Source organism: Dromiciops gliroides, chromosome 4 (genome assembly GCF_019393635.1).
Source record: "Dromiciops gliroides isolate mDroGli1 chromosome 4, mDroGli1.pri, whole genome shotgun sequence".
In the NCBI taxonomy this organism is placed as follows: domain Eukaryota; kingdom Metazoa; phylum Chordata; class Mammalia; order Microbiotheria; family Microbiotheriidae; genus Dromiciops; species Dromiciops gliroides.
Window position 1 is genome coordinate 463,988,515 of NC_057864.1, and position 25,372 is coordinate 464,013,886.

Sequence of the window (25,372 nt, forward strand, 5' to 3'; positions counted from 1 at the left end):
AAGTCTAAAATTTTTTTAAAAATTTAAAGAATATCATAAATCCAACATACTGTACTTTCAAAGTTATCCTGTTTGTCTTTGTTTCCTTCTGAACTTCTTTCGGTTCTTTTCTGTTCATTTTAGAAAATTTTTCAAAGACTCCCCTCTCTCTCTCTCTCTCTCTCTCTCTCCCCCTCTCTCTCTCCCTCTCCTGGTAGTTATGATAGCTAGTTTTCCTTTCTTCTCAAATTTCACCTACCCCAAGTTTAAAAAAAAGAAGAAGAAGAAGAAAGATATGGTCCTTGGAGCATAAGCAAACAAAATAAATCCATATATTGGCCATGTCCAGCCTGTCTCATTCCAAACCCTGAGGCCATCCCCCTACTGCTGCAGTAAGCAGCAGCAGCATCCCTCTATCTTTTGCAGTAGTAGTTGGTCCTTAAATCTGCCAAGTTGTCTGTCTTTGCACTGATGCTGTTATAATGTGGATTGTTCTCCTGGTTCTCACTTCCCTTCAGCATCAGTTCATACAGTTCTGCCCATGCTGCTCTGAAACTAACCCTTTCAACATCTTTCTGTGTCAGAAACCTTAGAAAACCTTTGGCCCCCAAAAAACTTGCACTGTTTCTTGGTGTTGGGACTTGTATGTCAGGCTCCACACTGGTCAGATGCATGGCCAGTGGTTCCTGAGGTAAATTGCACTGGGACTGTTTTTTTCTTGGGCAAGTATAAAGCTCTAGCAAGTTGTTTTAAGTCAAATGTATTAATTTTTAATGTCTTTTTTAACTATGCCATGCATTTGGGGGGCTCATATTTGAAGGACATACTACAGCAGCTGGAATTAAGTATAAGAATAAGTATAAGTATATAAGTATATAAGTATATAAGTATATAAGTATAAGTATAATTAAGTATAAGAATAAAGAGAATGTGTAAAGCATCCATGCAATTCAGGAGTATCCCTCCATGAATCCTTTTTCCTTCATCATTTATTGATTATCTGCCATATACAAAGCACTGTTCTATGTTTCTCAGGACATATGGAGATATGACTGCAGAACTCTTTCACTTTTTTATTCTCTGAAATTTTAGAAATAGATTTGAACAAGATTTTAATTTAATAAACAAACAAGAAAACACTAGTTTTTCTATGTTCTTAATTAGTAATAAGAGGATGAAGGAGATATTTTTTAACAAATTTAAACCAAGAGGTTTTTCTCGTTTTTCTTTTGACAGACCTCCGTGAGTGACAGCCTTCAGAGAGAAGCCTCCAAGAAGCAAGTGATGAAACAGGTATGGGGAAGAAATACAGTGCATTGGGCAAAATCAGAATCTCTGCCTACATTTTCCTATCTTGTCTGGGTATTTTGGTGATTGGTCCAACACTTCAGACTAATTTCACTGAATAACAGAAGTCTAGAGAAGGCTTCCTAGGTTAGGATTTCAGACTTTTCATGGAGGTGTTGGAGGAAGTCCTAGTTAGAGGAAAAGCGAATTCTTTGCTGCTGGGTTAGGACACATTAAGCCATTTTTGGCTTTTAGATGCCTTAGCAGTATGAGAAATGGGGCTGTGAGTTTAATGATTTCTGCTCTTGAACTAATAGACTGAAAGTGGGAAACAGCTGTACTCCTCTCAGAGTAATCAGAGTTTCAGCTTTTTTGAAATAGATCCTTAAAGAATTATATTCATTCTAAGTTCTGGTGAGTATTATTAGGTGGTTAAAAAAACTTAAGCTCGAGTTTGCTAATAGAGTGAATATTTCTTGCTTTCACAAAGGTGTTAGGTTGAAGGGCTCTTTAATTCATTTTGTCTTAGTGTTCATTAAATGCTTGTGGTTCTCCTAGTGTCTTTTTTAAAAATTTTATTTTTTAATTTAATTTAATCTTTTCCCATATAAATATTTTATTTACTTTCCAGTAACATTTAGAGATAGTTTTCAACATTTTGGTTTTTGTTTTGTTTTTTTATTTTAGACTTTTATTTTCCAAATTACATGTAAAAGCAAATTTTGACATCAACCTTTTTTTAAAACTTGGTGTTCCAACCTCTCTTCCTCCCTCCCCTCCCACCCCCACCCCCACTCTAAGAACTCAAACAATTCAACATAAATTATACACAACATTTGTTTTTATAAGATTTCTAGTTTCTCCTAGTATCTTTTTTTTTTTTTTTGGCAGGGCAGTGGGGTTTAAGTGACTTGCCCAGGGTCGCACAGCTAGTAAGTGTCAAGTGTCTGAGGTTGGATTTGAACTCAGGTCTTCCTGAATCCAGGGCCAGTGTTTTATCCACTGCACTACCTAGCTGCCCCTTTCCTAGTATCTTTTTAAAGGACACATCTTTCCCCTTTTGCCCCAGGCCTCATTTAGGCAAGTGGGCAGTGAGAAGACCCTCCAACTTCAGGGGCAGCTTGGTCCTTATGCCTTTCCCTCTCACCTCTTCTCCTCGCCTCATGCCATCTCACAACCCATACTGGGTGGTAAAGAACCCCTAGCACTTTCCTTTGACTTTCTGATGGAGCCCGAGGACCCTAGGCCTTACCTTCCACCCTCCTGTCGTGTCCTTTGCACTTCTGGCTTTTCCATTTCTTTCTTGGCTCAATTTCTGGCTCTCTAGACTTTACTACTATGCTTCAGTTGCCTTTTCACCTTGGAGGTTTCCTCAGTGTCTGGCCTTCTTGAGACCTTGAGCATCCCTTTAGCCCTCTATTAGTGAGCCTCCGTTTCAGGAAGAGCCTAGGCTTTCCCTGTTGCCTTCACCTCCTGGCTCTGATTGTGATTCTGCAGACTTCCCTGCCAGGCCTGTATTGGGGCGCCTCCTGTTCCTCCCCACTTCTAGCTCCTTTTCATTTGCTGTTAGAATGTAAGCTCTGTGAGGACAGTAACTGTCTTTATTTTTGCTTGTATCCACATCTTCAGTTCCTGGTAGCATAGTGCCTGTCCCAATAGTAAAGTACCTCATGAATACTCATTCCTTGACTGACTTTCTTTTTTTTTTTTTTTTAATGTATGAGGTATTTTATTTTTTCCGTTACATGTAAAGATAGTTCTCAGCTTTTGTTTATACATGCTTTACAATTTCAGATTTTTCTCCCTCCCTCCCCTCCCTCCCCCCTCCCCTAGACAGCAGGTAATCTGATATAGGTGATATCTATATATCTCTATACATATACATATAGATATATAGCTATACACACACATATATATACACATAATAACATTAATCCTATTTCTGCATTAATCCTGTTACAAGAGAAAGAATCAGAGCAGTGATGCAAAACCTCAAAATAGAAAAAAAAACCAACAGCACCCAAAACAAAAGAAATAATATGGTTCAATCAGCATCTATACTCCACAGTTCTTTCTTTCTTTTTTTTTCTTGGATTTGGAGATCCTCTTCTATCATGAGTTCCCTGGAACTCTTCTGTACCATTGCATTGGTGAGAAGAATATAGTCCATCACAGTAGGTCAACACTCAATGTTGATGATACTGTGTACAATGTTCTTCTGGTTCTGCTCATCTCACTCATCATCAGCTCACGTAAGACCCTCCAGGTTTCTCTGAACTCTTCCTGCTCATCATTTATTATTTTTTTTTTTTTTTTTTTTTTGAGATATTTTATTTTTTCCGTTACATGTAAAGATAGTTCTCAACTTTTGTTTATACATGCTTTACAATTTCAGATTTTTCTCCCTCCCTCCCTCCCCTCCCTCCCCCCTCCCCTAGACAGCAGGTAATCTGATATAGGTTATATCTATATATATCTATACATATACATATAGATATATATATACACACACATATATATACACATAATAACATTAATCCTATTTCTGCATTAATCCTGTTACAAGAGAAAGAATCAGAGCAGTGATGCAAAACCTCAAAATAGAAAAAAAAAACAACAGCACCCAAAACAAAAGAAATAATATGGTTCAATCAGCATCTATACTCCACAGTTCTTTCTTTCTTTTTTTTTCTTGGATTTGGAGATCCTCTTCCATCATGAGTTCCCTGGAACTCTTCTGTACCATTGCATTGGTGAGAAGAATATAGTCCATCACAGTAGGTCAACACTCAATGTTGATGATACTGTGTACAATGTTCTTCTGGTTCTGCTCATCTCACTCATCATCAGCTCACGTAAGACCCTCCAGGTTTCTCTGAACTCTTCCTGCTCATCATTTCTTACAGCACAATAGTATTCCATTGTATTCATATACCACAACTTGTCCAGCCATTCCCCAATTGATGGGCACCCCCTCAACTTCCAATTCCTTGCTACCACGTAAAGAGCAGCTATAAATATTTTTGTACATGTGGGTCCCTTTCCCCCTTCCATGATTTCTTTGGGCAAAAGACCTAAAAGTGGGATTGCTGGGTCAAAGGGTATGCACAGCTTTATCGCCCTTTGGGCATAATTCCAAATTGCTCTCCAGAATGGTTGGATCAGCTCACAGCTCCACCAACAATGCATTAGTGTTCCAATTTTCCCACAGCCTCTCCAACATTTATTATCTTCCTTTTTTGTCATTTTAGCCAATCTAATAGGTGTCAGGTGGTACCTCAGAGTTGTTTTAATTTGCATCTCTCTAATCATTAGAGATTTAGAGCATTTTTTCATATGGGAATAGATAGCTTTGGTTTCTTCATCAGAAAACTGCCTGTTCATATCCTTTGACCATTTCTCATTTGGGGAATGACTTAGATTCTTATAAATTTGATTTAATTCCCTATATATTTTAGAGATGAGGCCTTTATCAGAAGCACTGGCCTCAAAAATTGTTTCCCAGCTTTCTGCCTCCCTTCCAATTTTGGATGCATTGCTTCTGTTTGTACAAAATTTTTTTAACTTAATATAATCAAAATCATCCATTTTGCATTTTATAATATACTCTATCTCTTGTTTGGTCAAAAACTGTTTTCCTTTCCAAAGATCTGATAGGTACACTATTCCTTTCTCTCCTAATTTACCTATGGTATCACCTCTTATGTCTAAATCATGTATCCATTTTGACCTTATTTTAGCATAAGGTGTAAGATGTTGGTCTATGCCTAATTTCTGCCATACTATCTTCCAGTTTTCCCAGCAGTTTTTGTCAAATACTGAGTTCCTTTCCCAGAAGCTGGAGTCTTTGGGTTTATCAAACACTACATTACTAGTGTCATTTACTACTGCATTTCCTGAGCCTAGCCTATTCCATTGATCTACCACTCTATTTTTTAGCCAGTACCAGATAGTTTTGATGACTGCCGCTTTATAGTAAAGCTCCAGGTTTGGTACCGCTAACCCACCTTCCTGTGAATTTTTTTTCATTATTTCCCTGGATATTCTTGATTTTTTGTTTTTCCAGATGAATTTTGTTATTATTTTTTCTAGCTGTATAAAATAATTTTTAGGTAGTCTGATTGGTATGGCACTGAATAAGTAAATTAATTTAGGCAGTATTGTCATTTTTACTATATTAGCTCTGCCTATCCATGAGCAATTGATATCTTTCCAATTATTTAGATCTGATTTGATTTGTGTGAAGAGTGTTTGGTAGCTGTGTTCATAGAGTTCCTGGGTTTGTCTTGACAAGTAGACTCCCAAGTATTTTATATTATCTACCGTTACTTTAAATGGAATTTCTCTTTCTATCTCTTGCTGCTGGACTTTGTTGGTCATGTATAGAAATGCTGATGATTTGTGTGGATTTATTTTATATCCTGCTACTTTGCTAAAGTTGTTAATTGTTTCAAGTAATTTTTGACTTGATTCTCGAGGATTCCTTAAGTATACCATCATATCATCTGCAAAGAGTGATAGTTTTGTTTCCTCCTTGCCTATTCTAATTCCTTTAATTCCTTTCTCTTCTCTGATTGCTAAAGCTAGCATTTCTAGAACAATATTAAATAATAGGGGTGATAATGGACATCCCTGTTTCACCCCTGATCTTATTGGGAAGGCCTCTAATTTATCTCCATTGCATATAATACTTGCTGATGGCTTTAGGTAGATACTGTTTATTATTCTAAGGAAAGCTCCACCTCTTCCTAAACTCTCTAGTGTTTTTATTAGGAATGGGTGCTGTATTTTGTCAAAAGCTTTCTCTGCATCTATTGAGATAATCATATGATTTTGGTTGGTTTCCTTATTGATGTGGTTAATTATGTTAATAGTTTTCCTAATGTTGAACCAGCCCTGCATTCCTGGTGTAAATCCCACCTGGTCATAGTGTATTATCCTGGTGATCACTTGCTGTAATCTCCTTGCTAATATCTTATTTAAGATTTTAGCATCAATATTCATTAGGGAAATTGGTCTATAATTTTCTTTCTCTGTTTTTGCTTTGCCTGGTTTTGGTATCACCACCATATTTGTGTCATAAAACGAATTTGGTAGAACTCCTTCTTCACCTATTTTTCCAAACAATTTGTATAATGTTGGAATTAATTGTTCTTTAAATGTTTGGTAAAATTCACCCGTAAACCCATCTGGCCCTGGGGATTTTTTCTTAGGGAGTTCATTAATAGCTTGTTCAATTTCTTTTTCTAATATGGGTTTATTTAAGGATTTTATTTCCTCTTCAGTTAACCTGGGCAGTTTGTATTTTTGTAAATATTCATCCATTTCATTTAGATTGTCAAATTTATTGGCATACAGTTGGGCAAAATATTTCCTAATTATTGCTTTAATTTCCACTTCATTGGTGGTAACATCACCCTTTTCATTTTTGATACTGGTAATTTGGTTTTCTTCTTTCTTTTTTTTAATCAAATTAACCAATATTTTATCTATTTTATTGGTTTTTTCATAAAACCAGCTCTTAGTTTTATTGATTAATTCTATAGTTTTTTTGCTTTCAATCTTATTAATTTCTCCTTTAATTTTCAGGATCTCTAATTTAGTGTCTACTTGGGGATTTCTAATTTGTTCTTTTTCTAGCTTTTTAAGTTGCATGCCCAATTCATTAATCTCCTCTTTCTCTTTCTTCTGACTTTCTTTTAAAGTCTGACTTCCTTGTGTGCAGGGACTGTCTCACCTTTTCTAGTTGGATCCCCAACACTCCAAATGTAGGAAATGTCTTTTCATTCCTTCCTTTATTCTACAGCGTGTCATTTTCTTATTTACCCATGTAAACATTTTTTACCCCCAAAATGTAAGACATTATTGCTCAGTAGGCCTTTGAGGAATATGCAAGATACAGGTTAAATTTAAATCTCTGTCCTCTGAAAATTTATAGCTTGGAAGGAACTAGAATGGATGAGTATTCCACTATAGTTGTAGCTTTACAACAGGTCAGCAATAGGCATTTTTAAAGGGCCTCCTGTGTGCTGGTCACTGTGAAGTGCACACTGGTGGCAGGTTTAGTGGTGATGGTAAAATTGTCTTTTTGTGTGACTGAATAAAAGTCTTCCCAAAGGACTAGGATTTTTGTCTAATCTTTAAAGAGTGGGAAAGACTCAATTTGGTGAAAAGGAAAGGGGGAAAGAGTGTTTGAAGCTTGTGCCACCAGTTCTATAGATGTCTAAGGTTCAGAACAGTGATTGAAGCTCGTTAGTTGTCTTCCCATCAGTCATGTTCCCTTGACAAGTGCCCTGATACTGCATTGTGGAAGGGCAGTGACCCAGGCCTGTACAATTGGAAAGGCTCTGAACCGGAGCTGGGTGATGAGCTGTTCACTTGGCATTACTATGGGTCAGCCCCTATACTAAACAATGGGGATACAGGTCCTGTCCTCAAGGAGTTGACATTCTAATGGGGCAAAGACAGCACATTAAAGGGATCTAAAAAGTGAGGAGTGGGGGAGGGAAGAAGAATGATGCCAACGTCCCCTGGGCCTTTTCTCAGAATGAAAGTTCCAGGAGGTCTGCAGGGCTGAAGGTATATGCAAAGCCGTTCAGTCAGCAGCTCTTGTCATCTATATGTTGAGAGCACTGTGCTAGACTTTCTCTGAGATAAGTATAAACACACATCAATCAGTAACTAATTAGGTGTGAGTAACTGTATATGCAGGAAATGTAAAATTGACCAGTGACATAGTGACGCAGCTTCTCCAAAACTTGGGAATCATAGGTCTCTGGGTGGTAGAAGACCTTGAGAGTCCTTTCAAAATAAAGTTTTTACTTCAGAAAGCAACAAAGAGCGGGTGCAAGATTTTGAAGAGTAAGACAAAGATTGATGATGTAAACAAAGAATATGCTTTTGGTCATAAACACGGGACTGAGAAAATAGGCCTGGAAAAGCCCCTGAAAGTTCACATCGGGGAATAATAGCATTGTAATTCTGCTAGAAAAATTCATTAGTCACCAGACATTGAGGCCCTGCTATGCCCAGTGTGCTAGGCTACCCACAAAGGGAAATACAACGATTTTTTAAAAATCCTGTTTTCAAGGAGTTTTAATCTGTTAGCAAGTTGTAAATAAATGTTATTTTCTGGACTTTCCCCCGCCCCAGTCTTTTAATAATATTTTCCCCCAATTACATGTAAAAACAGTTTTTACCATTTCTTTTCTTTTCTTTTTTTTTTAAAGTTTTGAGTTCCAAATTCTATCCCTCCCCTCTCCTCTCCCTGAGATGGTAAACAATCTGATATAGGTTTATACTTGTGCAATCATGTAAAACATTTTAGTATTAGTTATTTTGTGAAAGAAAACAAACAAAAAAAGAAAAATAGTGAAAAATAGTATAGAAAGTTTTCTGGACTTTTCTAGGGACTTATTAATGACTTGGATATTACCAAGTGAACTTGTCTTCTCATATCCAAGAATTTAATTCTGTGATGGATTATAATGATTTAAGAAATCTTGGAATCTGAAGAGTTGTCCATCCCAGGTGATCTAGAAACCTTCCCAAAGACTAATGACTTTCAAGGTTGTTTTAGGTTTACTAGGCAGCAGTGCTTTACAAGAAATGAGGGGCTCATTAAGACTTTTTTGTCAAGATGCCTTCAGGATTTGGAACATTTTGAGTTAAGTGTTTTTTATTCCATCTTTATTAGGTATTTTTGAAAAAGAACTAAGGCTCCAGTTCAAAAAGATGTTTAATTTAGAGTATAAGGGAATCTCTATACAACTAGTTGTGTTTATAGAGTCATTAATTTCCTTAGAACTAAGGGCATTTTCAGAGTTACATGAGATGAGAAATTGACCTTGTACCAGTCTGCCATAGATCATAAGACCACCAGTTTACACCAAGAAGGGGCCTTAAAGGGCATCTAGTTCTCCTTTCTCCTTCCCAGGTAAGGAAACTGAGGCCCAGAGGGATTAAGTGACAGCAATAGAGCTGGGTTATAAACCAAGGCTCTTTTTTGACTGCAAGCCCAGCATTCTTCATCAAGAGGGTCTCAAAATTCCATTCACACTCAGTTCTCACCAGCCCTTTCCACATGTAAATCCTGCAGTTCTCTTTGTGGTAGTTTTCCAGAACCTTTCTTTTTCACCTCTTCCTCTGGTGGTCATATTGATGAGAAATCTTACAGCTCAGCAGTAATAGTCAGAAGGAAAGTACTGTATGTCATACCCTAGAGACATTGCTTTTAGACTGGCATTCTCATTTCCTGTACCTGTGGGTGAGAATTTTTAGGCCCTAAATTACATAATGCGCCCTCCCCCCCCCATAGGAGAACCACTAGTTGTCAAATATTAAAATAAATAGTGGCTTCTCTCTCTACTGTTTTAAATATGGTTTATGTGAAAGTGTACCTCACACTTGAGAATATGATTGTGTGCCAAACTGTGTATTAACCAGTATATATACTCCATAAAGAACAATGGGATAGGGACAGCTAGGTGGCACAGTGGATAGAGCACCAGCCCTGGATTCAGGAGGACCTGAGTTCAAATCCAGCCTCAGACACATGAACACTTACTAACTGTGTAACCCTGGGCAAGTCACTTAACCCTCATTGTCCTGCAAAAAAGAAGAACAACAATGGGATGAGGGGGGGTGCATGCTACTTCAGCACAGGTCTAAGCTCTGGACTTTGCTTTTCGGAATTGGGAAATGGAAGTCACTAAGAAGTAAAGTGTGTTTATTTCATTTGGAGGGTCACATGGATTTCAAGGTCATAATAGAACATCTCTGCCTGTTCACCTGCTATAGCAGATGTCAGGGCCCATGTTGAAGCTGCTGTTACTTTTCAGCAGATAATTTCTTCTGAACTGTGATTCTTAGCATCCTCTATCCCTTTTTCTACCACACTGACACTGACATGGCATAAATGATAGGGGGCTGAGGACTGAGGACCATTATTGTGTTTTCTTTGTTCGGTGAGTCTCCATAGCCAAATAAATCATTCCCAAGTGGCAGTCTACTGGTAGTGAGCCTTTCCACATTTAGCTTGGCACTGGTCCTCTTAATAATAATGATGATGACAATGATATTAACTGTCGTTTATATGGTGTCTGCTGTGTGCCAGGCACTGTGCTAGGCACTTTTTACAGTATTAGCTTCTCACAACAACCCTGGGTTTTCCAGGTAAGGAAACTGAGGCAAACAGGAATTAAGTAACATATTCGGGGTCACAGAGCTAAGGAAGTGTCTGAGGCTGGATTTGAACTCAGGTCTTCCTGACCCTAGGCTCATGTTCTATTCACTGCACCATCTAGCCACCACTGATCTTTTGTTGGAACCATAATGATGCTTTTCCAGCATAGTAGAACTCACCAGAACTAGTAGTCTGTGGGTATAACCTTTGAGACCCTGGTTTATCTCCACGCCACAAGTGAAGCATCAGAATAGGTAAGGATAGCAAGAAATATAATGTAAAAAATAAATCAGGGAAAAGGAGTGAGAAAGGTCAAAGACTTAGAGACTACAAAGAAGCCGTGTGTGTGTATACACATTTATATCATGAATTCTTTGTTCAGGAAAAGAAATGGTAGACACTGGTGTTATAAACACCAAATTAAATCACAACAGATGAAATTTGTTATATTTTAACATATAGGAAGTGATTTGTTACTGATGTCATTCCTTAATCAGTGATACAAACAGTCAGACCACTGATTTGTTAAAGATCAAAATTAACACAAAGCTAAAATAAAGATGAAAAATGAGAAAATAAGGTCTGGTTTGAACTTGAGATAACTCAATCCTGACCTATTCAAATAAGTTATTAATGATGACAAGTGGGTGATGGACAGAGAAGAGGACATAGGCACAGACTGTAATTTCATATAGAAGTTTAACATCAAGTGCCATAAAAGGGATACCCAGAAAACCTAAAAAGGACCTTAATCAGCAAACAATTGACTTATATGCTAAGCAGAGAGAGATGGCAGCCCCAGACAATAAAAATCTTACAGAAAAGGATTACCAAAGATTATGAACAGCATCACCTCAAAACAGAGAAGCAGTGGTAGGTAAAAACCCGTTGAGAAAAGCAGTTCAGCAAATTCATCCTGAGAGCTTTTAGTTGTTTTTTTGTGTGTGAGGCAATTGGGGTTAAGTGACTTGCCCAGGGTCACACAGCTAGTAAGTGTTAAGTGTCTGAGGCTGAATTTGAACTCAGGTCCTCCTGAATCCAGGGCCAGTGCTCGATCCACTGCGCCACCTAGCTGCCCCCTGAGAGCTTTTAAGAATGAAAATGGAAAGAAAATAACAAACAAAAAATAGGAAAACTGTCAAGATTTTTACGATGGATTTTTTTATCTTCCATCAAGAAGAGTAAAACTACCATCCACTGCCCTTGGACTCCCAACAGTACATTCCTTATAGAGGAGATAGAGATAGCACTTAAGAGGATATAAGTGGGAAAACCAGCTTTATTCATCCAAGTATACAAAGAAAAGGTGAATAAATGAATGAAGGAGAGGGTCCTGAGAGGACTGGTATCCACTGATACAGAGAAGTGAGAACACAATCCCTACAATAATAAAATGGAAAACAGTTCTGAAAGACTGAAAACACTGGTCAATGTATTGAGCAGTTTTGACCTCTTAACCAACAAGTAATGGACTGGGTATACACAATGACACGGACAAAGATGATATATGAATTTGTTTTGCTTAACTAAACTTATTTGCTACAAGGGAGAAGGTTCTGTTTGTAGCATGGGGTTGTGGTAGAAGATCATGATGGGTTTTTTGTGTTTTTTTTTAAGAGAAATAAAAGAGCGTTAACGAGACATTTTAAAAATACTTAGAAGAGTTCAGAGGGGGACCCAAACAGGACAGTTTTGTTTCTATCCTATTAAACTTCAAAAAAAAAAACCATTTTATGAACCTAACAAGCATAGATGTTTCTATGTATAAATAAAATAAAACGGGGGTTTTATATGAAACTACGAATCTATTCCACACAACTTGGGGTTTTAGAAGTATATATTAAATTTTACATTACCATGAATATGTGACAATATCATGTTCAATTTAATATACAGGGTTTTTTTAAAACTCTACATACCAGTTTTATGTATTCTTCTCTTTCTCTTGTGTTATTAGAAAGTTTGGGTTAAATCCATATTTTAAAATTTAATTTAGAAAAAAGGGATTTCCTATAGATGGTAAGATCCTACATGTACTCCTATTTATGGATGGCATCAAACGTCAGACCATTGCATTGCAAGAAATCTGTAACTGCTCAAAAGAATTTGGCCTGACCATGCACACTGGAAAAAACAAATGAAGAATGTCCATTTTCAAGATTATGACCTGCAGTTAAATAGATAGCCTGTGGATTTTGTCCACCAGTAGATTGGCTAGGGAACCACGCAAGGATGGGAGATTGGGCCCAGAAATGAACAGAAGGTCAGTTGCCTGGATTGCTTTCAGGAATTACAAAGATCCTTTATCGACCCCAGATTTCTCCTGGAAACAAAGGCCTATCTTAAATGCCTGAGTTTTACACCAGGGTTGTATGACTAGGAGTCATGGCACACCAGAACCTCCAGTAAACTACAAATGAATACTACACAGATGACAGTGGATTAAGTAAATGCCAAGTGTGAGTAGGCTGCACCCATGAAACAAATGAGAAGTTTCAAAGAATTGGAATAAAAGATATCATTGGGGAACATAGGAGTGAAAAAAGAAGATGGGCTGGCCATGTGGCAAAAGCACATGTTCCATTGGTACACTTGTGATGTTGAGAAAAGGCAAGGAAGGCCCCCAGCATGTTGGATAGATGCCCCTCCCTTCTTCCCTCCTTTCCCAGGCATACTTGTAGAAGAATATGCACAAGACACAGGGAGAGCTGGCAGTCTGCATTGTTGGTGGGGGGAGATAGTAATTGATGAGACGATCTTTGTGTGCATTTCACTTTCAGTAGGGAGTTAGCTTAACATACATTAAATAGAAGAAGCTAATCACATGATAGATATGTGATAGTGTATCTAAGAGCCAAAAACCTTCAGAGATAAAAGGAGAGAGATCATTGTAGATTGGCGTAGACTTGAGAGCCCCTTGAAGAAGAGATGGAGCCCAAGTCTGGGCCTTGAAAGATCAATAGAATTTAGACAGAGAAGAGGAAGAGGAAGAATACTCAAGGCAGGAGAAATAGCTTAAGCAAAGACACAGAGGTCCTTAAAGTGCTGAAATTTGCTTTCAGCCACAGTGTACTTACTAAATTATAAATTGTCCCAAGATAACAAGTCACGTTAGAATCCTGTTAGAAAGTGCCTTGTCACACATAGCACAGGTCTGCATATGTCACTGTCCTTACTAAAAATGGCACATTAAGTCAGTCTGATTTATCAAAAAGATTATAAAGTCTTGAATTACTGGTTTGTAATAAAGCCAGAGCTGTTTTCACATTAGACTTTGCTGAATTTCTTTTTAGTTATTTAATGCAGGTGCCCAGTTTTAAATTTACAAGTAGATGAGTGCTCTTTGTAAGTTCATAAAAGATGAAATTGTACACAATTTCAATCCTAATTAATTACTTTACTTGCTCTGAGGTGTGCTTCTCCCTTCTGACACTTCTCATAGTATCATAGATTTAGAGCTGGGATGACCATAATCATTAGAGATAGAAAACCTGGGGCCTAGAGCCCACAGTAATCATAGCGATCCCATATATTATTATGCTCCCTTGCCTTATAAGTATTATAGTACCTTTGAGATTCGCAAAGCACTTTACATACACTATCTCACTTGATCTTCACAACAGCCCTGTTTTATACAAGAGGAACTGAGACTTACAGAGGCTAAGTAATTTGCCCAGAGTCACATAGCCAAGTAAGTGCCTGAGATTTGGATCCTGGGTCTTCCTGGCTCCAAATTTGGTACTCTATTCTCTATGCTGTCTTGTTCTCCAAAGATGGGGAATGGCTTACCCATGGACATACAGGTAGTAAGTGGCAGAGCCAGGATTTAAATTCTCCTTCTTTAACTCCAAAACCAAGATGCTTGCCTCTTTGCTACCTCTTGTAAAAGACATGATTTTATTTTAAAATATTGGGGTTTTTTAATTAACTAAAACTTTTTAAAATTAATTGCTAGTAGGGGCAGCTAGGTGGCACAGTGGATAGAGCACCGGCCCTGGAGTCAGGAGTACCTGAGTTCAAATCCAGCCTCGGACACTTAACACTTACTAGCTGTGTGACCCTGGGCAAGTCATTTAACCCCAATTGCCTCACTTAAAAAAATAATTAATTGCTAGAGCTGTCAGTTTTAGCAATGAGCATATTATTATTTTATTAATACTAATATTATATACCAGTAAAGGATTGACCATGAGTCTCCCTAACTTCTCATGGTCTCAGGCCTCATAGTAGAGAAAGCAGGGAGAGAGCTTCAGCTTGACAGTTAACTCAAGCAAGAGAAAAGTCCCAGCAGACCCAGCATGTGGTCTCAAGGAGACCTAAAAGAGCTCAGAAGACCTACAAGCCAGAGAGCCAAGCGCTTGCCAAGCCAAGAGAGAGTGCTCCTGGCATGGCCAAGGGTTTTATCCTCTTTTGATAGAGGTGGGATCAAAGCTAATTAGTTAGCATCAGTCAGTTCCATTGTTTGACATGATTTGATGGTGGTACACATTAAAATGAACTCAGCAGATGATATCAGGGAAAGACCCATTCAAGGCAACGTCCATTACCTAGTCCCCTTGGATTTGTCCCAGATCAAGGTTTGCTGAAGTTCCTCAAGAATTGGACTTTTTTGGAGTGGGGAGCAGAAAACCCTGAGAAACTGATCTCTGGGCCCCCCCCCCAAGAAATCCATTATCAATACTTATTTTCTCACTATATATATATATATATATATATATATACACACACACATACATGAGTTTAGGAAATCATAAAAATAAATGTATTTAATTTTCTTTTTTGGTTTAACATTTAAATTGATTTGCTCATATTCAAATGAATCCATGCTTTGCAACCCATTCATGCCTGCCCATACTAAGGGATTCTGATCCCTTACTTAAAGAATTATCAAAGGTATTTCTCATTTCTCTAACGTCCTTTAGTACTTTTATTCATGAGCTGGGAAAAATAAAAATTCAGTCTGACTAGATAGGAGAAGCACCGTAAAATGAGGGGACTGGACTTGACCTCTAGGTCCCTTCTAGCTGTGTATCGATGATCCTAAGCAAGTGATTAAATGCCCATTTAAATTGGAATTAGAACTGTATTCAGTGAAAAGTTGAATGTAGAAGGAAACTCTAGAGTAAAAGTTCCCTATACGAGGTCTACCTCAACATAACAGAGGCCTTCTTCCTAATACCAAAGGGCTACCTTGGGAGCTCACTAGCCATCTACCTGTCATCCCTCTCCATCGTACGACCAGCCCATCTTCTCTTTCTGTCATGTAGTCTTTGATGGCATCCTTTACTCCTGTTCTTTAGCGTTCCTCATTGGTTATGTTGTCGACTGCTCCTATACTTTCCATAGCCCTTTGTATGATGTTCATCTTTAGTTCTTCAGAGACAGTGCTATTGCAGGTTTGCTGCCATGTAGCAAAACCTGTAATTTTTTTTTTTTAAACATGGGCCCTTGCACTTATTAGGGTCAAAATTGTCATTTTCTCAAAGCAACTTAGCCCACCCTCCTTTTCAACTCTAGTCACAACTCATTGTCCATCTATAATGTCTGTCCCAAATATACATACGTTGGCCGAGCTCTATATTCAGATGCATGTTAAAATCTGGACAATATACATTCTTCATCCATTTGCTCTTTCCTGTGTGAATGGTCAGGCCAAATTCCTTTGAATGATGATTATAGATCTCTTCCAGGAGGCTTTGCAATGTCTTGGGGCTTGATGAAATCAAGATAATGTCTTCTACAAAGATGATCATCTGGAGGACTCACAAGGAATCCCTCTTCAACCCAGTTTCTGCCCTGTATCTACTCTATCCCTGTGGCAAATATTTCTGGTGAGCATACCTATCCCTATTTTATGCTTGCCTGATATTTATTATAGAGGGTCATTGAACAAATTTATTTTTGTTCTATTTTCCAAGAAATTTTAGATGATCTTGCTATACAGATGGGAGACATCTTGCTGTAAGAGACACCAAGTGGAATTCTTTTTTTCCCCCTAATAAATAACAAGCACAGTGAGATCTTAAATTCTGTTTATTTAGTCATTATGAGCTGATAAATATATGTTCCATTGTTGGATGTTATTTGTGAAAGCCTGCTTGTTTCCTAGTAATACTCTCGTTTAGAATACCCTTAGTTTATATACAGATGACCCATATAAAGATTGTGTATACATGGCAGTGTGGGGGCCAAATTTAATATATGAAGAGTTAATTGGGTGGCTTCCCTAAATATTGGGGTCCCGGAGATAATGAGGGACCTCTAGGTAATAAGCATATAGCTCAATAGTTGTTGGAATCAGTAAGATCTGATTTTTCCCCCCATAATTTTAAGTGTGTTGATTCTACTATCCTTGATGAAGAAAACAGTTTGTTGTGATAATTTTTGCAAATCTTTTCCACTTTTTGTTTGGTAGACCTTTTTCCTTTCTTATCTTTGAATGCCCTGGAAATGACTTTGCTTAGTTGATTATCTTGCCAGTCTTTCTTTAGATTGGTATTACCCTCCTCTGCTTTTCTCTGTTTTATGAGATGATACTATTCATAACTGGCCATCCTTCTTTGTAAGATTTTGTAGGTGAGTTTATTTTCTAACCTGGTATTGCCTTAAACAGGTATCTCACTTTTTAGCCAGTAAGTCAAATATTTGGTAAGGTACTTTTTAGGTTCTTTTGTTCTCCTTGTAGCAGTTAATTTCTAGTAGCTTAGCTTCTGGATAAAATTATTACAGTTGGTATCAATATCATTTTTGTCTTCTCTTCCCATTTTAAATGTTCAGTAGCTCGTTTGACTAATGAAGGGTTAAATCTTCTCCATTGTATGTTATATATTTTTCTTATTACTAGTCCTTGTTTATTATGCATTCTGATTTTATCTCTGATGAGTCTATGGACTGACTGCACAGACAACTGACTCAAAGATAACTCATCTCTTTTCTTGGCTTTTAAAATATGGACAATTTCATTCTTTCTGAAGTTGTTTGGTAGAACCTACTGATCCCTTCTTTTTTCTTTTTGAAAGTATTCTTGATATAGATACATGAAGTTTTTGTATTATTCTACAAGTCTTTGGCTTCTATCATTTCCTTTTCCTGAGTCAGACTTTCCCATGTATTTACTGACCTTTTCCCACATTTTCATTGAAGCTACCAAGTATCTGAGTATATTTTGATTTGTTTTGGAGGTCTGTAAAATGAAAGGATTGAACTAACTACTCTTTTGCTGTTTCTAAGGTGCCTTTCATAGTAAAATCAACACTATCCAGTGATAGTGCACATGGAGGAGTGTAATGGAGAATGTTCAAGTTTGAGCTCTGACATTTAGTGTCTGTGTGATCCTGGGCAAGTTATTCAGCCTCTTTGTGTCTGAGAACCTTCTCCTCTAGAAGGTGAGACTGGACAAGAGGAGCCCCACAGTCCCCTCTGGCCCTAAATCTTTGATCTTTGATTGGTCCTGTGAGACCAGTTCAGTCTTTCTAGGGATCTGTGACCTTAGCAATGTGAAGATACTCTCCACATGTTAGGGTGAAGACACCCATGACCAGTAAAGAAGGCTAGCTATGAGGTAATGAATTCTTGGGCTGGTAGAATGTCTAAGAGAAAATGGATGTTTGCCATGGAAGCGATTTTTTTGTTTGTTTACTTTTTTGTTTCTTTTTATTAACAGACCAAACTTGAAATCCAGAAGGCACTAGCAGAAGATGCCACCGTGTATGAATATGACAGTATTTATGATGAAATGCAGAAGAAGAAGGAGGAAAATAATCCTAAATTAGTTTCCGTGAAAGACAGAAAGGTTTGTGTTTGAAAATGTAGATTTCTCTATGGCCTACTTCGGAATGCTTAATATTTCTTCTAGGTTCAAGGCATTTCTCTATATATGCTTTGGTTGACATGATCTTTGCAGTCATATCCAGAATTACTTAAGCTATATGTGTTTCTATCAGAAGCTTATTTGCTAAGAATAAAATAAAATAAAATTTTAAACTTATAATTTTAAATGTTCTTAAAGCCCTCTAAATCTAGATACTCTAGGTATTTTTGGTGCTCAAGTAGCCATATAGCATGCTAGGGATTTGAAGAATAACTACGCATTATTTCTAATAATTTATTGTGAAAATATTAATACTTGCTATAACAGCTTGCAAATAATCACCCCACCCCCAGACAATCTAGGTAGAAGATGTGCTTTGATTCTCTTCATAATTTCTAGAGCTTGACTATTTGCATCATAGGAAACAGAAGGCTTTGTCTGCAGCCCTCATAGACACTAGATCCCATAACGCTAAATTGAAAATGGAGAGAAAGAATTAGAGTTTTAAAATTTATTTTAGATATACTCTCTGTTTGATTTTCTGTAAAAACATTTGGATTTTTTAAAGAACCTACATAAAAGTGTGAATTTCTTTTTGTAGCTATATTTTCCTATACTTTTTGTGCCCACCAGGGAAGAGGTATAGAGAGATGTTATTAAAAATGTCTCCACTAAATGTGCTAAACTAAATAAGAGCATTGGCTTATAGATTTTATATTTCATGGCATATTTGGTAAGAGAAGAACAGTGGATAAAGCACCAGCCCTGGATTCAGGAGGACCTGAGTTCAAATCCGACTTCAGACACTTGACACTTACTAGCTATGTGACCTTGGGCAAGTCACTTAACCCCATTTTCCTGCCCCCCCCCCAAAAAAAAGAGAAGAATAATCAAAAGAGATGATGACACACATGAAATGCATTTTGTTCTTAGAGCAGAAGGAATACCAGTAGTCTATCATCTCCTTCCAGCTTTTCATGAAGTACAGTCCTAGTTTCAACCTTAATGGGCCATTTTAAAGTTCCCTCTCCTATCTCTTTGCACTAATCATTTCTATTTCCTCCTGGCTTGAGTTTGCATCCAGCCTCACATACTTCCTAGCTGTGTGACCCTGGGCAAGTCATTTAACTTCCATTTGCCTCAGTTCCCTCATTTGTAAAATGAGATTATAATAATTGCACCTGGGTGGTTGTGAGGATTTAATGAGATAATGATTGTAAATCCCTTAGCCCAGTACCTGACATATAGTAGGCATGATATAAATGTATTAACTGTTATTATCATCATAATTAGCTATTAATGAGAAGAATCTTTGGCACTCTTATAAGCAGTCCATGGTATGTTTTTCTTATAGCCCAAGTACATTCACAGCCTACTAAAAGCAGTTGAGATAAGAAAAAAGGAGCAAGAGAAAAGAATGGAAAAGAAAATTCAGAGAGAACGAGAAATGGAAAAGGGAGAATTTGATGATAAAGAGGCATTTGTCACATCTGCTTACAAGAAGAAGCTCCAGGAGAGAGCCGAGGAGGCTGAGCGAGAGAGGAGAGCCGCTGCTTTGGAGGGTGAGTGTTGGGGCCTGGGCCCAGGTGTGAACGAGCACTGAACAGAATCGTCGTCCAGTGTGCACCGTGCTCCTTAGAGTAACATGTAGCATGCCTCTTAAAAACTTTCTTTTTATCATTAATTCAAAAGCTGAGAATACTTCTAAACATGAAGAGCCGGGAAGTGGGCTGCATAAGGAGCTATAAATTTCCCTCATGCAGTTTTTTAGAATTATACACCCCCCCCACACAAACTTAACAAGGTCGTAATCGATAGTTCAGTTTGTGTCCCCTTCCCTTTCCCCTGTGCACCTTTCACAAGTTTTATTGGTACTCTTTTTTATTTTTTTTATTTTTTTAGTGAGGCAATTGGGGTTAAGTGACTTGCCCAGGGTCACACAGCTAGTAAGTGTTAAGTGTCTGAGGCCGGATTTGAACTCAGGTACTCCTGACTCCAGGGCCGGTGCTCTATCCACTGTGCCACCTAGCTGCCCCTTTATTGGTACTCTTTATGCCTTTACCACTCTTCCCCAACCCACCTCCTCTCTTCCCCTAAGTAGAAGCTGATATGTATTGTCAAGCCAAACCAGTCAACTAACAGCCATATCTGGTGCCAAGAGGTGGAAGGTGCATGTCATCATTAGTCTTTCAAAGTCAGGATTGGCCCCTACTCTGGTCAGAGTTCTGAGGTCTTTCCAAGTTGTATCTCCTCACATTGTGGTGGTCCTTGAGTACATTGTTCATGTGGTTCTGCTTGCTTCCTCCGTGTCATTTCATATAAGTTTTCCATGTCTATCTGTTCCTTGTTTCTTATGACCCAGTAAAGTTCCATTACATTCATCTAGCAAACTACACACTTTGTTGAATAAACCAGTGGAGTCTACAAGAATTCAGCTACATGTTGCTTGTGTCTCTTCCTGTCTTTTCCTCTCTAACGGAAGCCAGGCTTCACAAACAATAGTGCTCAATGGATTTAATAGACATTGTGATATGTCTTTTTTTCTTTTTTTGGCAGGGCAATGAGGGTTAAGTGACTTGCCCAGAGTCACACATCTAGTAAGCATTAAGTGTCTGAGACCAAATTTGAACTCAGGTCCTCCTGATTCCAGGGCTAGTGCTCTATCCACTGCACCACCTAGCTGCCCCTTGATATAAGTCATTATATTTTATCCCTAGAATGTGCTTTTCTCACAACCCTTTGAAAGAAGGTACAAGTATTCTTATCATCCCTATCTTAGAGTTGAAAAAACTAAGCCTGGGTCTCTCAGCTACGGGGCACATGTAACATGCAAGCCCAACATCCTTTCTACTGCCCCATCCTCCCTCTCTTTTCTGAATCTGTACATGGGACATAAAGACCTAGCTCTGAATCCCCACTTGGCCATTTACTGCCTGTTTGACATTATCAGGAAAGTCACCTGAGTTTTTGGAGTCTCAATTTCCTCCTCAATAAAAGAGGGAGGCTAATCCCTGCCCGGCCTATCCCAGGGGGTTCTTATAAGAAACTGCTTTATAGACCCTGGAGTTCTTGCTACGAGTCAGTTGTTGTGCCACTGATCGCGTTGTTTTTGGTTCTGCCTAGCTCGTCTGGATGTGACCAAGCAGAAAGATCTCAGTGGATTTTATAGGCACCTTTTAAATCAAGCAGTTGGAGAAGAGGAAGCACCTCAGTGCAGCCTTCGGGAAGCCAGGTAGGCAGCGACTCCAGCAGTTTCTGAGGAGACGCCATGGAGGGTTTTTAATGGCCCCTTCATGGGGCTCCTTGGAGGGACAAAGGAGGTTCACGTCAATGTTCGAGCTGGGAGGGCCCTCACCTGGCTCATAGCTTATGTGCTCTGTCATAAGCCAGGCCGGGCCATCTGCACCATTCTCTTCACTTTGAAACTCAGAGGGGGCCCCTTAATTTAGTTCCAGAAGGCTTGTGCAGGGTCATCCTCACTTGACAGCTGTGACACCGAACAGGCCGATCATTGGCATCACCTCATTGCCAGTGCCAAAGGTTTGGCATTACTCCAAATGAAAGCAGGCATGCAATGAGAATTTCATTTTTGTGACCGAGCTTCTGAGTATCTTTGGGCTTTGCGTAGAGAGCAGTGAGGAGGAGCCCAGGAGCCTTCAGCGGAAGTGAGATGAAGAATCATAATTACACATCTCTGTAGCACTTGAAGGCTGTAGAGTGTTGTCTTCTAAGACTCCATTGTGGAGATAATGAGGATTGTTATTATTCTCATTTCTACTTTACTCTCGAAGAAACCAGAGCCCTCAGAGATTTCACCCTTCTATCCACTTAGTCATGCTGCCTCTCCGCAACTACTCCCCTCTGAAAGCCACCCAAACAACTGTTATCTGTTCATTTTTAATATGAAGAGGCAGGTTTCATCTTGGTGCTGTTAGTCCTAGGTAAAGAAGTGGCCTGTGTGTGTCCGGTGGTGATTAAGAGTGCAGGACTTTAGTACAGTAATAAACCTGGCTGGACAGGTATGGAAGAGCAGTAAATGATCATGCTCCTAATCATTTAGATGCAGATGAAGGGGAGAGTTTGTCATGAAGCTATCTTTAAACCAGCTTCTCCTGATGAGCAGTACTGTTCAGGAGACCAGAGTCTGGACACAGGCAGGGAACCAGATTTTATTTTGCATTGGTCTTTTCCCCCAGAGCCACTCTCTGGTTCAGGAGAAGTTTGGAGTTTAAGAAAGTATATTTGGAAAGTCAGGTCCTGAATGGGGTTTGTAGCACACTCTGACTTTGTTGTGTTCTAACCTACCGGCACGTGCCTTTGCCCCGGCTGCTCTGCCAGTAATTCCTGGAGAACCACAAGCTGTTACTGGATCATTGTGATTAGTAAAAATGAACTTGTGGGTAATGGAAATAAATGCACCTCACTTATCAGCAGTGAACATGTACAACATGTATGTTATTTTAGCGCAGTTCAATTTTCCTATCAGTGTGTGGTTGCAGCGCCCATTTCCTGCTCTGTTCTAGTAAGTCCTGAGCGCTATGTCAGGAAGCTGGTGTTGCTCTCCCCACAAGGAGGATGAACTCAGCAAGGGCAGTGTCATGACTGGGTATGGGATCTTACCTCTCCGCTGTTGTAAAAATCTTATTCTCGTGTAATTTTGTTGCTGCTGATGTAAGGGCCAAATTTAATATCTGGAGAGTTAATTGAGTGACTCACCCTAATATTGGGGCCCCAGAAATAATGAGGGACCTTTAGTTCCAAAGCTCTCTCCCCTCCGAACTGCCTTTTTAGATATTTCTCCCAGGCTAATAAGAAAGGAGCCTCACAGCCTCTTTTCCACAAACAGATCCGATTTTATTAACTGGGAATAAAATAAACAGCAAAGGTGAAATTAATAAAAATCAAAGATAAGGGAATAGGGAAAAAGAAATAGGGATAATCCTCCTAGCTCTGACCTAAATCTACACAATCCCCAACTCGCTTCCAGTTCAGCTAATTGAAAAGAAAGCAGGGCTTTGTGTTAACTCACCACCTGGGCATTTACTCCTGCTGCTCATGCCACCAGGAAAAAAGGAAGCTCTGGAAGAGACCCCGACTCCCCTCAGTGAGTATTTAATCTTCCCCCCCAAAAAGGGGAGGTCCTTCAAAAATTGCCTATGGAAAGAGGTTTTCTCCTTCTGACATCAGTAGCATATGTCACTTCAGGGCAGGCCGGGTGTGGCCCCTCCCAACGAAACAGCCAAATTCCAATAGTCTTACCACACTGATATGACATCCCATTTTTAGACAGGATCCTATTGACAATCCCCCCTCCCCCCAATCTGATGTAGGTCTGTGCTCATGAAATTATACACAGAACCCAACCCCTTTTCCACATTAGTCCTTTTATTTCAGTGGAGCGGGCACACAAAAATGAGTGGCTCATGCCTAGAAGAAGATCGTTCCTCCTTCTTCAGCTTCATAAGTAAGCACTGACAGCTTGGAAGAGGGGGTGCTGCTGTCTTGTAGATGTTAACCCATGAAGTGGCTTTGGCCCCTCTTCCTCACCTTGGTAGAGACGGGGAGTAGCAGGGCTTCTTCAGAGGAATGACTGTAGTTCTGAGAGAGAGAGAGCATGAACTCGTCATTTCTTTTGCAGTCAACAGTATGACTTCATTTTATGATTATCCATTTTTCTAAAGCTCTAGGATAAAGGAGGAGAAGCCACGGGGCTATTCCGATGAACTAAATACGGACAGCAGAGTCCCAGATGATAGAGACATACCCAAAACCAGAGTGAAAGAAGAGGAAAACCCTGATGCAGACAGCGACCTTGATGTGGGCAGCAGTGAAGAAGATGACAGAATGGAGGACAAGAGTCATTCTAGCTGTAGGAGGGACAGGAGCCATGGCCACTCCAGCTCCTCAGGGGAGGACAGAGGACACTATGTCAAGAACCACAGCAAGACCTCCAGGACAGGAGACAGCGACACAGCAATGAGAGACAGAGGTGACCAGCATCAGGACCGTGGCTATGAAAGCCAGGTCAGGAAGCAGGACAGACGTCCCACTGACAGTAGTCGCCAGAAGGACAAAACAGATCGGCACAGGTTCAGGGAGCATAGCAGTAAAGACAACATCCGGAAGAGGCATGAACAGGAAGACAGAGAGAGAGGAAAAGAGAGAAGAGAAAGGAGGACTGATGACCGAGAGCGGAGGCGGGAAGAGGACTGGGAGAAGCAGTCCTCCAGGGACCGAGAAAGATCCAGGCAGAGAAATAGTGAAGACCAGCGTGATGAGGCGGAGAGGGAGACCAGAGAGGGAGGCAGAGGCCATGCTGAGGGAAAGAAAGACAGGCACGAGAAATGCAGAGACAGGGAGCTGAGCATCAGACCTGCAGAGAAGGCTCAGGAGAGGGATGGGGGAGGCTCAGGTTCTGGGACACAGGACAGGCTGCATGGGGAGGAGGGCTCTAGCAAGGTAGGAGATGCAGAGAGGGCCTCCAGCCCCAACAGAACGCAGGGCTTAAAGCACCAGCAAGAGGAGGGAGCAGAGGAGAAGCCAGCTGAGACACTGAGCAAGTTTGCAAAGCGCAGCAACGAAGAGACTGTGATGTCAGCAAGAGACCGGTACCTGGCCCGGCAGATGGCTCGATGTGGTGCCAAAACCTACATTGAGAAAGAAGAGGACTGAGGGTCACCCAGCAACGTATGGGGAAAAAAAGGCAATGGCTGAACTGGCTGGAGGGGGGGAGGAGATAATTTTTTTTTTTTTTACATTTGTTGGGTGGGGGGAGGTTACAGCAGCTTATGTGTTTTCAGCATACTGTAATTTAATGTAAATAAAAATGTCCTTGATTTAAGTTTAAGTAAAAAAATGGACTCCTCCAGCTTATGCATTTGGCTGAATGTTCACAGTATTTGGCAGCCCATTGTGGGTTGTATGCAAAGCACTAGGAGAGTGTGGGTGTCTTCTTTCTGGCACTTGACCAGGACCTCTGGCCAGCTCACATTACTGACCCACAATCTGCCAGAGCAGCTGTTTTTGTGTCTGTTGGATAGTGGATAAGGACTGGAGATGGGACTGAAATGAAAGAAAATCCTCTTTCAAATAGGAACCAGCTTAATAATGCT

At 39.5% G+C, this 25,372-nt stretch overlaps 1 protein-coding gene across 2 annotated transcripts in view; it reads left to right on the top strand.

The window, feature by feature from the left end:
* The window catches only part of NSRP1 (nuclear speckle splicing regulatory protein 1), a 65,655-nt gene extending 40,599 nt beyond the window's left edge, over positions 1-25,056 (top strand). The window contains exons 2-7 of one of the 2 annotated variants that reach the window (XM_043964047.1): positions 1,216-1,272; positions 16,141-16,281; positions 18,114-18,242; positions 19,615-19,822; positions 21,384-21,492; positions 23,942-25,056. In XM_043964047.1, coding sequence (XP_043819982.1) covers positions 18,186-18,242; positions 19,615-19,822; positions 21,384-21,492; positions 23,942-24,932 — 1,365 coding nt within the window. In that variant the 5' untranslated portion in view covers positions 1,216-1,272; positions 16,141-16,281; positions 18,114-18,185 and the 3' untranslated portion in view covers positions 24,933-25,056. The remainder of the gene's footprint in view (positions 1-1,215; positions 1,273-16,140; positions 16,282-18,113; positions 18,243-19,614; positions 19,823-21,383; positions 21,493-23,941) is intronic. The other variant, XM_043964046.1, reaches the window with a different exon arrangement.
* The last annotated feature ends 316 nt before the right edge of the window (positions 25,057-25,372 follow it).